The sequence below is a fragment of the Piliocolobus tephrosceles genome, chromosome 5 (genome assembly GCF_002776525.5).
Source record: "Piliocolobus tephrosceles isolate RC106 chromosome 5, ASM277652v3, whole genome shotgun sequence".
Taxonomy (NCBI): domain Eukaryota; kingdom Metazoa; phylum Chordata; class Mammalia; order Primates; family Cercopithecidae; genus Piliocolobus; species Piliocolobus tephrosceles.
In genome coordinates, this window is record NC_045438.1 from 121,659,218 (window position 1) to 121,674,027 (window position 14,810).

Here is a 14,810-nt window from a genome sequence, read left to right on the forward strand (position 1 = left end):
ATGGTAGCTGAGGCTGGAGTTCTCGCCCATTCCTGCTCTCAGAGTCTACTCAGGAATGCTGCCAGATCTTGCTGCCTCGAAATCTTATTTCATTTCTCTACCACCCTTGTCATGAATAAAACTTGGAAGGATTTTCCTTTACCATCCATGGCTCTGCCATCCCCAGGGCCTAGGGGAATACTGCAACCTTCACCAGTGTGTCATCTCAGGAAAGGCCAGTCAACAGGGAAGTGATTTTTCAGTTTGTTATTAGAAGTGGAGAATTATTTTTGAGCTAAAGTTTCTATTTCTTTTTCTTTTCTTTCTTTCTTTCTTTTTTTTTTTTTTTTTTTTTTTTTTGAGATGGAGTCTTGCTCTGTCGCCCAGGCTGGAGTGCAGTACGATCATGCCTCACTGCAACCTCTGCCTCCCGGGTTCAAGTGATCCTCTTGCCTCAGCCTCCTGAGTAGCCAGGATTACAGGCATGTGCCACCACGCCCGGCTAATTTTTGTAGTTTTAGTAGAGACAGAGTTTCACTATGTTAGCCAGGCTGGTCTTGGACTCCTGACCTACAGTGATCTGCCCATTCAGCCTCCCAAAGTGTTGGGATTACAGGTGTAAGCCACTGCGCCCGGCCTCAGTTTCTGATTTGGTTGAGCACCCAGAGTGAGTACTTCAGTTTTTTAGAATTCTGGTTGGTGCGGGAATGTAGGGTTGGCAAGGACACAGCTGGAAATGGGGAAGGGCAATGATGACAGTCATGGCTCATTGCGGTACAATCCAGATGTAAGTTAAATCATTATTCTCATAAACACTGCTACCAAACTCAGTAGCCCAGAGATGTTCAGATGCCCAAATTTCCAGCAGCAGTCTGTTTACCTAATCCGTTTGGATGGTTCCTTGTACTCAGTGGTAGGGATGCTCGGAAAGGAAAATTGTTAGGTCAGCAGCAGAGCTTTAGGTGTGACTCAGCCTTGAGTAAGTTGAACCATTTATCTTTCTTCCCTTATCAGTTTGGACTAATAAGTACCTGGAAGGACTAAGTGTGTTTGCATGGAAACTAATCAGAAGGACATTTGGGACTTGTTTGGCCAAAAGAAATGCCACGTTCTTGAAGTTCACAAAATACAATTGTTCTCTTTTGGGCTGCTTTGGGAGCCCTCCATGCCTCCTGCCATTCTGGTCTATTTACTGTCCCCACCTCACTTCTCATGTGAGTCTTCCAAGTTAGGATTACGTCAACGGCAGTAAGCAAAAAGAACTGTAGTTTTCAAGTTTCTCCAAAGGAGCTTCAAAAAAGTGACAGATACGTTGCCTTTACAGGACACATTTTCTTAATATCTGCCTCATTGAAATAAGTTGGGGCATGTATGAATGCCAAGTCCATGAACATTTCACAAAAGTATAGAGAGGAGCTCAGCCACATTGATAATCTTCCTGCTACCCTGTTTCTTGGCTACCCATATAAATAAGAGCTGCTGCGGTCACAACATTTTCAAGGTAGTGGAAGGAAAATATACTTATCAGTGGTGACTGCTTTTAAAAGCATTTATTGATTGTCTAGCTGTAAAAGTTAGTAAGTTTATATATCTGTTTTTCTTTTTTCTTTTCTTTCTTTCTTTCTTCTTTTTTTTTTTTTTTTTTGTTTGAGACAGAGTCTCCCTCTGTCACCCGGGCTGGAGTGCACTGGCACGAGCTTGGCTCACTGCAACCTCCACCTCCCGGGTTTAAGTGATTCTCCTGCCTCAGACTCCCAAGTAGTTGGGATTACAGGCGCATGCCACCACACCCGGCTCATTTTTGTATTTTTAGTAGAGACAGGGTTTCACCATGTTGCCCAGGCTGGTCTTGAACTCCTGACCTCAAGTGATCCACCCATCTCGGCCTCCCAAAGTGCTGGGATTACAGGCGTGAGTCACCGTGCTCAGCCTAATATATCTTGACAGAGAATTTGGAAAGCTCAAAGAACCTTAGAATATAAATTATTTTATTTTATGAGTATCTTGGTAAGTTTATGCTCAAAGTTTTTATAAGCGGATCCTCTTCTCTGGAAATACGGCTTTCTTGTTTAGAGTATTTGTCTTCTCTTTAGTATCTAAATCTTATTATAGGTGTTCTTCATTGGCTGTAAACTCAGAATACTGAACCATGAACTTTCAGAATTAATAAAACAAGGAATTAATTTATTCCATGTATTCTGATGACTCAGTGTTCTGATTAGAAAGCAGAAGTAACACAATGCTTAGTACAGTAGCAGTACTGCCAACCGGCTTTGATGGATATTGTATATATTATGGTAAAGCGAGGAAAGAAATTTCTATGAGCATTATTTTTTCTTTTGGGAAAGAATGAAAACAACTTAAATGAAGTCAGAATGCAACCAGCTACCGTTGCACAAATTAAGAGGTACTTATACTTCGTAACTGAGTAGATTTTCTAGAAAGATGATTTTTAAATGGTCTCTGACTTTGGCAATGCTTGTGAGCTCTGTTGTGATGCTAATATCATTTGTAGGGGCATTTTCATATTTACCTGATTCATTGCTAATTACAGGAGAGCATCAGTTCAGCATTCTGTCTTTCCAATTATGTTGTCATGTGCTTAATTTTTGCTTTTGGACCTTTTGGCAAAATTAGGGGGAAAATTAAACATTTAAAGTTTTCAAATGAATTTAGGAAATAGGTGGGTGGACTTTTTGGTTTGTTGGCATGTGATTTGTGGGTGGGAATTTCCTTTTTAAGCAAGAACAGTGTACTATGTTGACCGACCATGTCTTCCAGTGTATTGTCCCCGAGAACCAGAATGTAGACAAGTGTTCTTTGTCTAACTGAATGAATTTAAAAAGTGTGTTGGAGGTCAGGAGATTGAGACCATCCTTGGCTAACTCAGTGAAACCCCGTCTCTACTAAAAATACAAAAAATTTAGCCAGGCGTGGTGGCGGTCGCCTATAGTCCCAGCTATTGGGGATGCTGAGGCAGGAGAATGGCGTGAACTCAGGAGGCGGAGCTTGCAGTGAGCTGAGATCGCGCCACTGCACAACAGCCTGGGGATGAGAGTGAGACTCTGTCTCAAAACAAAACAAACAAACAAACAAACAAACAAAAAACATAAAAAATGTTGGCGTAAATGGCCATGTGCATTTTCAAGGAGGAGGGGCACGTGCCAGGGTCAATGGAATTAAAATTTTACAAGCGTATACATAACGTTTGTCTGTAGATCAGAAAGGGACGGCTAGGTATGCATGTTTCTCAAGTCTGAAACTTGCACTGGAAGCAGCAGCAGGGCGTGGGTGGTGGTTCAGAGGAAAAACGCTGTTGGAACATTAGACATGTGCAGTCATCAGTTGTCTTTCACAATCTGAAATCAGTTGCAAGAATTTCTCAGGCCTTAAAATTTGTAAAAGAAGCAGTTGTGTTTGGTTTGTGCTTTACATAACTATTCCATGTAATACTCTTGAAATATCAATATCTTCGTCGAAGAGCTTGAAAACATTTTACTTGAAGTGTGTGAGTGAAGGGCTGAGGATTCTGAGTGGTGATTAACAGCTTGGGGAGACTGCCCATCATTCCCTGAACCCTGCTCTGTGTGATCGGGCCAGCTGGCTCCCAGGATTTTTAATCCATGTCGGAAGAGCCAATAAAAAGATAAAAAGATAAAGTCAATTACTAGGAGAGGCCACAAGTGCCTGCCAGAGTTCTGATGTATTTTCTCAAATGAAAGGGAAAATCATCAGAGTAATCATCAGAGTTCTGATGTATTTTCTCAAATGAAAGATATGTCAAGCAGGCCTGAGTTGCTTGCTTTCTCCCAGTAGCTGTGTGCTCTCTTTGGGCCTCAGTCACTTCACTGGTAAAATGAGGTCACATCACCTATCACTCCCCGCTATCTCCACTGCACGCCCCAGTACAAGTCATAGTCATACTGTATGTAGCCACAGTAGGAGCGTCCTAACTGCTCTCCCTACTTTGATTGTTGCCTCCCTAAAATCCATTCTCTACCCACCAGCCAGAGTGGTGGTGAAGCTCACCATCTTTATCTGAAACCATCGTGTGTGTTTGCTGTTGTCTCTCTGACCTCCCCACTCCAGAATGCAATCTTCACAGTCTCTGTTCTGTCCTTTCAGTCATTACTCTCTCCTCCCAGCCACTGGCACCTCTCATTTTCTCCTGTTCTCTTTCTTAATTTTAGCAGTTTTTTTTCCTGAGCTAGTTTGAAATGAGAGTCAGAAAACCTGGGGTCTAGTTTTAGTTCTGTGACTTCCCTGTGGCCCTTAGTTAAGAAAGTCACTTCACTTCTCCAGGCCCCAGTTTCATTCCCTGTGAAGCTGAGCGTAAGAGTCAGCGAGCGCTGTGGTAACAAAGGACCGCAGACTGAGGGCTTAAACAACAGAAACTGATCTTCTCACAATTCTGGAACCTTAGAAAGCTGTCTTCTGAGGTCTCTCTCTTGCCTTGTAGACGGCTGCCTTCTCACCAAGTCTTCACTGTGTCTTCCCTCTGTGTGCATTTGTGTCCTCATCTCTTCTTTGTATTAAAGACACCAGTTATAGGAGTGTAGCCAACCCTAATGACCTCATTTACCGTAATTACCTCTTTAAAGGCCCTCTCTCCCAATAGTCACATTCTGAGGTACTGGGGGTCAGGGCTTCAACATGGAGGGGCATAATTCATCCAGCTCATAATACTAAATTATATCTAAGACTCCTTTCAGCTCTACAAAATTATATTTTAAATTGGGGATCTTTCCCCTTACACTCATGTTCCCTTCTACCCCCCTGAAATAATAGCTTGGTTCATATGCCTCCCAGTTTTTAGTACTCATGTATATCCTCACTGTAGTTTTGAAGGGTTTAAAAGTCTGTGTGTATGTCTAGTAATCATATAAATAAGTTATGGTCAACTGAAATGGGAGGATGTATATATAAAATATTAAATGGGAAAAAAATAACCTCTGAGGAGGGATTTTAATTTTACTGGTTTTTTTTTTTTGGTCTATATATAATTAAAAAAAAAAAAAATGTTCCCTCCTACAGCTGGAAACTGACAAACTGGCTCTCCCAATGAGCCCCAGCCCGCTTAGCCCGAGCCCCATCCCCAGCCCCAACGCGAAACTTGAGAATTCTGCTCTCCTGACGGTGGAGCCTTCCCCCCAGGACAAGAACAAGGGCTTCTTCGTGGATGAGTCGGAGCCCCTTCTCCGCTGTGACTCTACATCCAGCGGCTCCTCCGCGCTGAGCAGGAATGGTTCCTTTATTACCAAAGGTACAGGCATCTCAGCAGACCTCACACACGCACTTTAAACCCCCCAAAGAGCCCCTGGGATTTGTCCCTCCCCTTCCACAGTTCAGCTGTAGTTGAGAGGTGAGTCATCTGAATTACCTGCCCAGGAAGACCAGTCCAAAACTTCAAGACACGCTGGCCCGAGAAAAACCTCGCGATTGGCTGGCGAAGACACGCCTCCGAAATCTTCACAGCTCACACTGCCTGGTGGAGAGCTATGGGCCACCCTTTGGCCTCATGATGCTATCAAATGTGTGTTTCGGGGAAGGCCTGATAAAATGTAGTCTGGCAAGATTTTTGAAAATTATTTACCAAGCTTGCTGTATCCAAAGATTTAAAGTTGAACTTATCTGAAGAGTCAGAAGTACAGGTTTTAGGCCGAGCACAGCAGCTCATGCCTGTAATACCCGCACTTTGGAAGGCCGAGGTGGGCCAATCACTTGATGCCAGGAGTTCGAGACCAACCTAGGCAACAAAGCAAGGCGTGGTCTCTACAAAAAATTAAAAATTAACCTGTAGTCCCAGCTGCTCCAGAGGCTCCCTTGAGCCCAGGAGTTTGTGCCACTCTGTTACCTGGTAACAGAGCAAGACCCTGTCTCAAAAGCAAACAAAAAACCCCTAAACCAAAAAAACCTATTTCGTTGAAATTTAACTTGACTACTGAGTTTTTTGGTGCCACCTTAAATTTTGTACCAGGGGCAAGTGCCTCATTTGCCTCTTTATAAGTCCAGGCTCTGGCTGTCACCATATCCAGATGGTAGGCACAATGTCCAAGCTTGAGCATCTTTGATAAAGTGGTTCTAGCCGGGTGCGGTGGCTCACGCCTGTAATCCCAGCACTTTGGGAAGCCGAGGTTGGGGGATCGCTTGAGGGCAGGAGCTAGACATCAGTCTGGTCAACATGGTGAAACCCCATCTCTACTAAAAAATAGAAAAATTAGCCCGCTGTAGTTCCAGCTACTCGGAGGCTGAGGCAAAAGAATCACTTCAACCCGAGAGGCAGAGGTTGCAGCGAGCTGAGATCGTGCCACTGCACTCCAGACTGGGTGACAGGAGCAAAACTTTGTCTCAAACAAAAAAAAGAAAACTACAGGTTTTAGTGACTTAAAAATACCCTAAAATTCACTTTGTTAAACTACATTGCAAATACTAATATTTTAAACATTATGGATTGGTAGTTTTGGCAAAGAATTTGCAACTTTTAATTTTTAATATCGGTTAGGGAATTAGCATACACTATGACAGTTTTTAAAGAAATTTTCTAGTTTTGGGTAATTCCAGTTATATTTTAATGAAAGGGTTATATTTGATATTTTATGTATTTATTAAATGTTTTATTTACATATTTATAATTTATATAATTTATATACTTTATATATTTATATTAATCTCTTTTACATTTACATAAAATATTTATATTTTAGTTTATATTTTATGTTATATATTATATTTTAGAAAAAGTGCTTTATAATAGTAATAAAAGTTATAGTTCCTCATCCCAATGTAAGGTATGACCTGAGAAGAAATAATGTTTTCTTATTTATGTGCTTTTACTCTCTCAGCAGTTTAGTTCTAAAGTAACACAATGTAATCGGAAAGTCAGATAAGTAGACTACTTTGTCTTAGAATTTTTGATCATTTTGATTGAGGGCCTATGTATATCTTAGTTTAGTAAACACATTACAGATAGGGAAAGTAGTAAAGGTTTTTTAGTTTTGTGTTTTGTTTCTTTGGTTTCTTTATGTATCTCACCATTCACCTTCTGAATTCCAAAATAATTTAGAAGTTAGTTAAGTCTAGGCAAATGTCACATTAATGATACCTCAGCAAGCCATTCAAGCAAGACCTTGTCTGATCTCTATCAGGCAAATCTTGTTTGCTATCTTACACCTGCAATGCCAGGAAAAACTCTTGTGTTGTTTCGAATGTGCCAGAGGGTCACTCACTCCCTCACTGTAATGGAGGAAGGAGAATAATAGGCTGGGGAGGAAATAGATATATCTCTCTCTAGGACCCCGTCTCCTTCCCCCAGGCCTTGCCAGTACAGTCACCTTACAGCTCTCTTTGCTTCCCTCTCTTCTCTGCAGAAAAGAAGGACACAGTGTTGCGGCAGGTACGCCTGGACCCCTGTGACTTGCAGCCTATCTTTGATGACATGCTCCATATTCTAAATCCTGAGGAGCTGCGGGTGATTGAAGAGATTCCCCAGGCTGAGGACAAACTGGACCGGCTATTCGAAATTATTGGAGTCAAGAGCCAGGAAGCCAGCCAGACCCTCCTGGACTCTGTTTATAGCCATCTTCCTGACCTGCTGTAGAACATAGGGTTACTGCATTCTGGAAATTACTCAATTTAGTGGCAGGGTGGTTTTTTTAATTTTCTTCTGTTTCTGATTTTTGTTGTTTGGGGTGTGTGTGTGTGTGTGTTTAACAGAGTATATGGCCAGTGCTTGAGTTATTTCTTTCTCTCTTTTTTTTCAAATAACTCTTCTGGGAAGTTGGTTTATAAGACTTTGCAAGGTGTAACTGTTGTGAAATACCCACCACTAAAGTTTTTTAAGTTCCGTATTTTCTCCATTTTGCCTTCTTACGTATTTTCAAGATTGTTCTGTGCACTTTAAATTTACTTAACTTACCATAAATGCAGTGTGACTTTTCCCACACACTGGATTGTGAGGCTCTTAACTTCTTAAAAGTATAATGGCATCTTGTGAATCCTATAAGCAGTCTTTATGTCTCTTAACTTTCACACCTACTTTTTAAAAACAAATATTATTACTATTTTTATTATTATTTGTCCTTTATAAATTTTCTTAAAGATTAAGAAAATTTAAGACCCCATTTGAGTTACTGTAATGCAATTCAACTTTGAGTTATCGTTTAAATATGTCTTGTATAGTTCATATTCATGGCTGAAACTTGACCACACTGTTGCTGATTGTATGGTTTTCACCTGGACACTGTGTAGAATGCTTGATTACTTGTACTCTTCTTATGCTAATATGCTCTGGGCTGGAGAAATGATATCCTCAAGCCATCAGGATTTGCTATTTAAGTGGCTTGACAACTGGGCCACCAAAGAACTTGAACTTCACCTTTTAAGAATTGAGCTGTTCTGGAACACATTGCTGCACTTTGGAAAGTCAAAATCAAGTGCCAGTGGCTCCCTTTCCATAGAGAATTTGCCCAGCTTTGCTTTAACATATGTCTTGTTTTTTATATACATATAGTCAATAGGTCCAATCTGCTCTCAAGGCCTTGGTCTTGGTGGGATACCTTCACCAATTACTTTAATTAAAAATGGCTGCAGCTATAAGAACCCTTGTCTGATATATTTGCAACTATGCTCCCATTTACAAATGTACCTTCTAATGCTCAGTTGCCAGATTCCAATGCAGAGGTGGCGTGGACTCCCTTTTTGTGGGCGGGGTTTGTGGGTAGTGGTGAAGGACCGATATCAGAAAAATGCCTTCAAGTGTACTAATTTATTAATAAACATTAGGTGTTTGTTACTTAAGTAGTCCGAGTGTATTTAATCGTTAAATCTCTTGCTTTGTACATTTCCTCTAGTTGTGTGTTGATTAGTCTTTTGCAAAAGTATGTGTCTTCTAAAAACCTCAGTCATTCTAATCTGTAAATCATGGAAATTTGCAAAGGTTTGTGTTTGGAAAGGTACCTGGAGTTTTGTAGGGAGAGACTTCAGTGAAAACTACCAAGCATGAAAACTACCTAGTCTTTTGGGTTAAATCTGAGAATTCAGTTTTTGAGATTGTCCTTATTATAGGAAATGGGTAGATACCTCATTGTTCCTCAATAAGTTCAGAGGACTCTTATGGTCTTGAGGCAGGGTGAGATCTCACCTTGGTATTCATTGCATGTCTCCCTTTTCTTGGGAACCATGGCTCTACAGAATTCCAACAATCAGAACCTCAGCAATTTTAAGTTCCTCTTTCCATGAGAAACTGGAAGTGGATGCCTTGCTTGAACATTTGGACACCCACGTCAACGACATTAAAGGGTTTTTCTGGTTTCATCCACTTCCACATGGTTGGTTTCTAGAGAACTATCCTGGTATTTAATTACACTGGTTCTTACACCAGCTTTCCCCTTCTTTTGTCGATAAAAGACACAAACTCTGTCAGGAAGGAAAGCAAACTAGAATCGGTCACAGATGGTAGTGGAGGAGACAGAGTTTGCATTTCAGAGGATTTCAGAACTGCCACTAATTTCATGTGGGGGTAGAAAACACAAAGAATGAACAAATTGTTATTATGGTTAAGTTTGTGGATTATTTGTACCTTGTATCTTGTGATGCTTTCATTAATAACTCACATTTACACAGGTTTATACTTTACAAAGTAATTTTTATATTACTTTATTGAATCCTCACAACTATAGGATAGGTACTATTGTTGTGTCCATTTTATAGATTGAAAAACAGGCTTATAAAGGCCAAATAACTTGTCTAGGGCCTATAGCAAAGTTGTAGAGATCAGACTTGAATCCATGTCTTCTGACTGTCTGTATCCAAGACTGAGTGTTCCATGTATATAGGACCAGTGACCAGAAATTCCTTATTGGCTGAAATAGTGGGCGGAGACCACAGTGATGAAATTTATTTGGGTTATAAGTAAAGCCCTATATGCAAGTTCAGTCGGTACTTGTGAAATTGTTGGAATGAGGTGACATCAGTTGATGACCCATAGGGAAGGAACATAGGACATGCGGTTAAATGAAAGCTTAATATTGAACTAACATGACATATATCTTTTCTAAAAAGAATGCAACCTCCAGCTGCATTATTAAAAAATAAAAAGTTCTGATCAGAGCCGATGATAGTGTCATTTTTATACTGTGTGACTCACTTCAGAGCTTTCCTCTAGCTTTGGGCTGTCTTACTTTGAGGAGTATGGCTGAAGTGAAAGGTTTCCAGTGTGTCAGGGGGATATAGTGGGATACCAAGAAGAGTAAGAAACAGAATCAGGAGCAACTGTCAGCAAATCTAAGCCTGACAATGAAGACCAGGCAGCAGGAGAAAGATGAGCTTCAGTTATTTGAAGGTCTAAGGAAGGGATGATGTAGTTTTCTCCAGAGGGTAATATACTTTCCTCTAGGCTGATGTAGGCTAAGTGCAATTAGACTGAGCTGCTTTTCAAATAAGAGAATGATTCCTGCTCTGGGAAAAAGTTGGGCCTGCATCAGTGGTTCTCAAACTTTCATGTAACTAATCACCTGGGAATAAGCAGTCAATTAAAAAGGCAGTTTCGGAGAGAATTCGATTCAGGTTTGTGGTGAATTCCAGAATGAGTTTCCCACACTTAGAGAAAGTGCTTTAGATCCTTGCCACTGTGGATGAGGACGGCAGTATCCATAATACTAGGAAGCATTGTGTTAGGAATGCAGAATTTGAGGCCACTATGTTGTGCTCCCTAAACTTGAATATGCAAATGAAACACCTAGGTATCTCAAAGGTGGGACTGGGCTGAAGCTGCATTTCTTTTTTTTTTTTTTTTTTTTTTTTTTTTGAGATGGAGTCTCACTCTGTCACTCTGTCACCCAGGCTGGAGTGCAGTGGCACAATCTCAGCTCACTGCAGCCTCTGCCTCCCAGGTTCAAGCAATTCTGCCTTAGCCTCCCAAGTAGCTGGGACTACAGGTGCCCGCCACCATGCCCGGCTACTTTTTTTTGTATTTTTAGTAGAGACAGGGTTTCACTATGTTGGCTAGGCTGGTCTCGAACTCCTGACCTCGTGATTCGCCCACCTCGGCCTCCCAAAGTGCTGGGATTGCAGGTGTGAGCCACTGCAGTCGGCCTGAGGCTGGATTTCTAACAAGCTCCTGGGTGATGTGGATGCTCCTGGTTGTCAGATAACACTGGGTAGCCTGAAACAGGCCAATTATGCCTCAGTTTCATGCAAAGGGTAGCACTAATATGGGAGATTATACCACTTCCATGTGAGAGAAGTAAACAAATTCTGATGATCCAAAGAGATTTCCAGAACCAGACAATCTTGGGCAAATTCTACAGTAGTGGGTCTTAATTCTGACTGCACATTGAAATCAGTGGGAACACTTTGAGAGACCCAATGCCCAGGTCATACACAAAACCAACAATGTCAGAATCACAGGAGATACGACTCAGGCAGCAGCACTTTTATTTCATTTTAAATTTTTTAATTTTTTTTATGTGCAGGGGGAGCTTTAAAAAAAAAAGGTTTACTTTAGGTTCAGGAGTCCATGGGTGGGTTGTATATATATATATGTGTGTGTGTGTGTGTGTGTGTGTGTGTGGTATAAACTCTTGTCACAGGAGTTTATTGTACAGATTATTTTGTCACCCAAATAATATACTAAGCCTAGTATCTGTTATTTTTCTGATCCTCTCCCCCCGCCACTATCCAACCTCAAATAGGCCCCAGTGTCTTGTTCCCCTCTTCGTGTCCATGTATTCTCATCATTTAACTTCCACTTATAAGTGAGAACATGCAGTATTTGGCTTTCTGTTCCTGCATTAGTTTACAAAGGATGGTGGCCTCCAGCTCCGTCTGTGTTCCTGCAAAGGACATGATCTCATCCTTTTTTATGGCTGTGTAGTATTCCATGGTACCACATTCCACACGTACTACTTTTTCTTTATCCAGTTTACCATACATGGACATTTAGGTGATTCCATGTCTTTGCTACTGTGAGTAGTGCTGCAATGAACATATGTATGCATGTGTCTTTATGGTAGAATGGTTTATATTCCTTTGGGTATATACCCAGTAATGGGATTGAGTAGCATTTTTTAAAGCTCTCCAGGAGATCCCAATGTATAGTCAGCTAAGAGAGCTCAGAAAGAGAGCCTTTCTCAAGCTTCACCCAAGATCTGATGAACAAACCTCCCAGGGAGTTAACCTGAAATCTGTAACTGAAAAGTGATTTTGCTATAGCCTACTTGACTCTGCATGTTTGCTTTAGGACCCATAACCTTACTGTAAGATTTATATGATTATGCTAAGAATTGATACACACCAAGCACTGATGAGGCAACACCTTCAAGCTCAATTGCGTTGATGAACCTACCTGCAAGTACAGTAATCAATTCTTCACGGTTTTTAGCAAAATGTGTAGGATATCATTAGTCAAGAATATTTGGGAAATGATGTTATTATGATTTAAGTTACTGTATTTATATTTGATAGAATGACAATTTTCAAAGAGATATAGTGAAATATAATGAGTCATGAAACTGCCCTGACTACATTAGAGTCTCAGATTGGGCCATTTGGAGCAGCAATCCATTGTACAATACTACAGATGCAACAGGTACCTATACTGGCCTTTGACTGGAGAAAAAAGATGTGATCTCTTGTTGAGCAGAATTGAGGTCCTTACATTGGAAGGAGCTGTGGACATCACCTGGAGAGCCCTGTGGTTTTCTGGTGGAGGAGCTAGACTCACATCTGCTAGTTAGTGGTGGAGCCTGGTCACCTTAGCCCCTGTCAGCACTCTTTTATTATTCCAAGCTATCTCTTTTTGCTTCTTTCTTACTACCTTTCTTGAAAGTAAGTAGAAAACAAAATCCACTCATCTGAGTAAGGATTGAGTTTTAAAAAGGCTTTTATTGTACTTGACTTTGAAGTAGCTGTTTACATGAAACACATTTGGATTCTGGAGTCTTGGATTTCCAATATAGATATTCATAGAATAACTTGCCAGGATTCATAAGAAACATGCCAATGGGTGCCTCTAGGAAGGAAAATGGGCTAGCAAGGAGACAGGAGGCAAAGAAGGACATGTTCTTGTCGTGATTTGTTATTTTGAGCAATTTGAATTGTACAATATTTTTATATATTATTGAATTCAAAAAGTTGCAAATAAAAACTGTAGAATGTTTCTATGCCTTCCAGGAAATGTGCACTGATGAAGCCCAAGGTAAGAGTCATATGCACTAGACTTAAAATGCTAGCAATAGCTTTCTGAGGAGCATTTTAGTAAAATCTGCAAAGGGAATCAGCCTCTTGCCCTGCTCTCCAGGAGAAGTGGCCACCTTCCCCACCCCTCCACATCCTCTTCGTGAGAATTTGACATCCTTTTCTTGGGCTTAGATCACAAACACAAAAGTAATACAAAGTTCAAATGGAGAGAATTCAAAATTTGAAATTTAGGGAGATGGGACAGAGTAGCTAATTTCTGGCTAAAACATCTTTTTATATTTCTTATCACAGAAATCTCTCATAATCAGGCCGGGCGCGGTGGCTCACGCCTGTAATCCCAGCACTTTGGGAGGCCGGGGTGGGTGGATTACCTGAGGTCGAGAGTTTGAGACCTGCCTGACCAATATGGGGAAACTCTGTCTCCACTAAAAATACAAAATTAGCTGGGCCTGGTGGTGCATGCCTGTAATCCCAGCTACTTGGGTGGCTGAGGTGGGAGAATTGCTTGAACCTGGGAGGCAGGAGGTTACGGTGAGCCTAGGTCGTGCCATTGCACTCCAGCCTGGGCAACAAGAGTGAAACTCCATCTCAAAAAAAGAAAAAAGAAAAAAGATATCAATCATAATCAATGTCTCTGTGAGGAAAAATATCAAAGATTTCTTAAGGATCCTTTAGCAGTTCATCTCTCCAAAGAAGATACTTCTGTTCTGCACTGGCACTGTCTCATTGTCACTCATCTACTGCTTTATCCACAACAACATGCCAAACAGGAAATTTCATGGGAAAGGAAGAGGCAGAAAGACAGCTCATTTCCAAGAATCCTATGACAATTGTTTCTCACTGCTTCCAGAAACTTAGAACAATTTCATAGCATGGGTTTTTTGTTGTTGTTGTTGCTGTTTAAATATAGTACACTCTCCCACAGAAGCATTCATTCCATCACTCTACTCATCTATCCATGAAACATTTGAGCAACTACAAGGCACTATGTTAGAAGCTATAAGTACAAAGAGGAATGTGATACAAGATGGTAACTACCAATGAGAACAAGGCATTAGTTCACTGCTGTATTCTCAGCATCTAGACCCATGCCTGGAACATGGTAGGTGTTCAGTCACTATAATGTTGAATAAATAAATGAATGCATGATCCTGGCTGCAAGAATTCACAGCTTAGAAAGAGAAATAGACTTATGAACATCATCAAATGTATCCGAGTGAAGTGATAGTAATATGAAGAGGATATTAGGAAAGCAAGAAACTAAAATATGAATCAAGGAAAAATATTGCAAGATCCCCTACTGTAAACCTTCTTTCTTATTAATTTTAAAGAAAATTGTGTCAAAAACAAAGGACTGACAATTGCAGTTCCATGCATTTCAAAACTTGAGGAAAGAAGATGAAAGGCGGAAGAAAACAAAGGGAAAAATATAAGAATACGGTAGACATGATTTTATAAGCAAGGATTTCGTATCGTTTATAAATTGGTTGTTCCACCATTTCCTGGACTTATAGCTTACCATCACTACAAGATAAGACGTGAGGCCCAGTCATTCTATTCCTTTGCGCATATCACACACTCAGAGGATAGAAAGGATATATGTCCCCTCATGGACAGACTCTTCCTATAAAGTA

General features: G+C 40.7%; 1 protein-coding gene across 1 annotated transcript in view; it reads left to right on the forward strand.

Annotated features, from left to right (window-relative positions):
- The window catches only part of TNFRSF21 (TNF receptor superfamily member 21), a 75,396-nt gene extending 66,626 nt beyond the window's left edge, over positions 1-8,770 (forward strand). Inside the window, exons 5-6 of the mRNA XM_023212977.1 lie at positions 5,014-5,242; positions 7,347-8,770. Coding sequence (XP_023068745.1) covers positions 5,014-5,242; positions 7,347-7,576 — 459 coding nt within the window. The 3' untranslated portion in view covers positions 7,577-8,770. The remainder of the gene's footprint in view (positions 1-5,013; positions 5,243-7,346) is intronic.
- Positions 8,771-14,810: the final 6,040 nt, after the last annotated feature.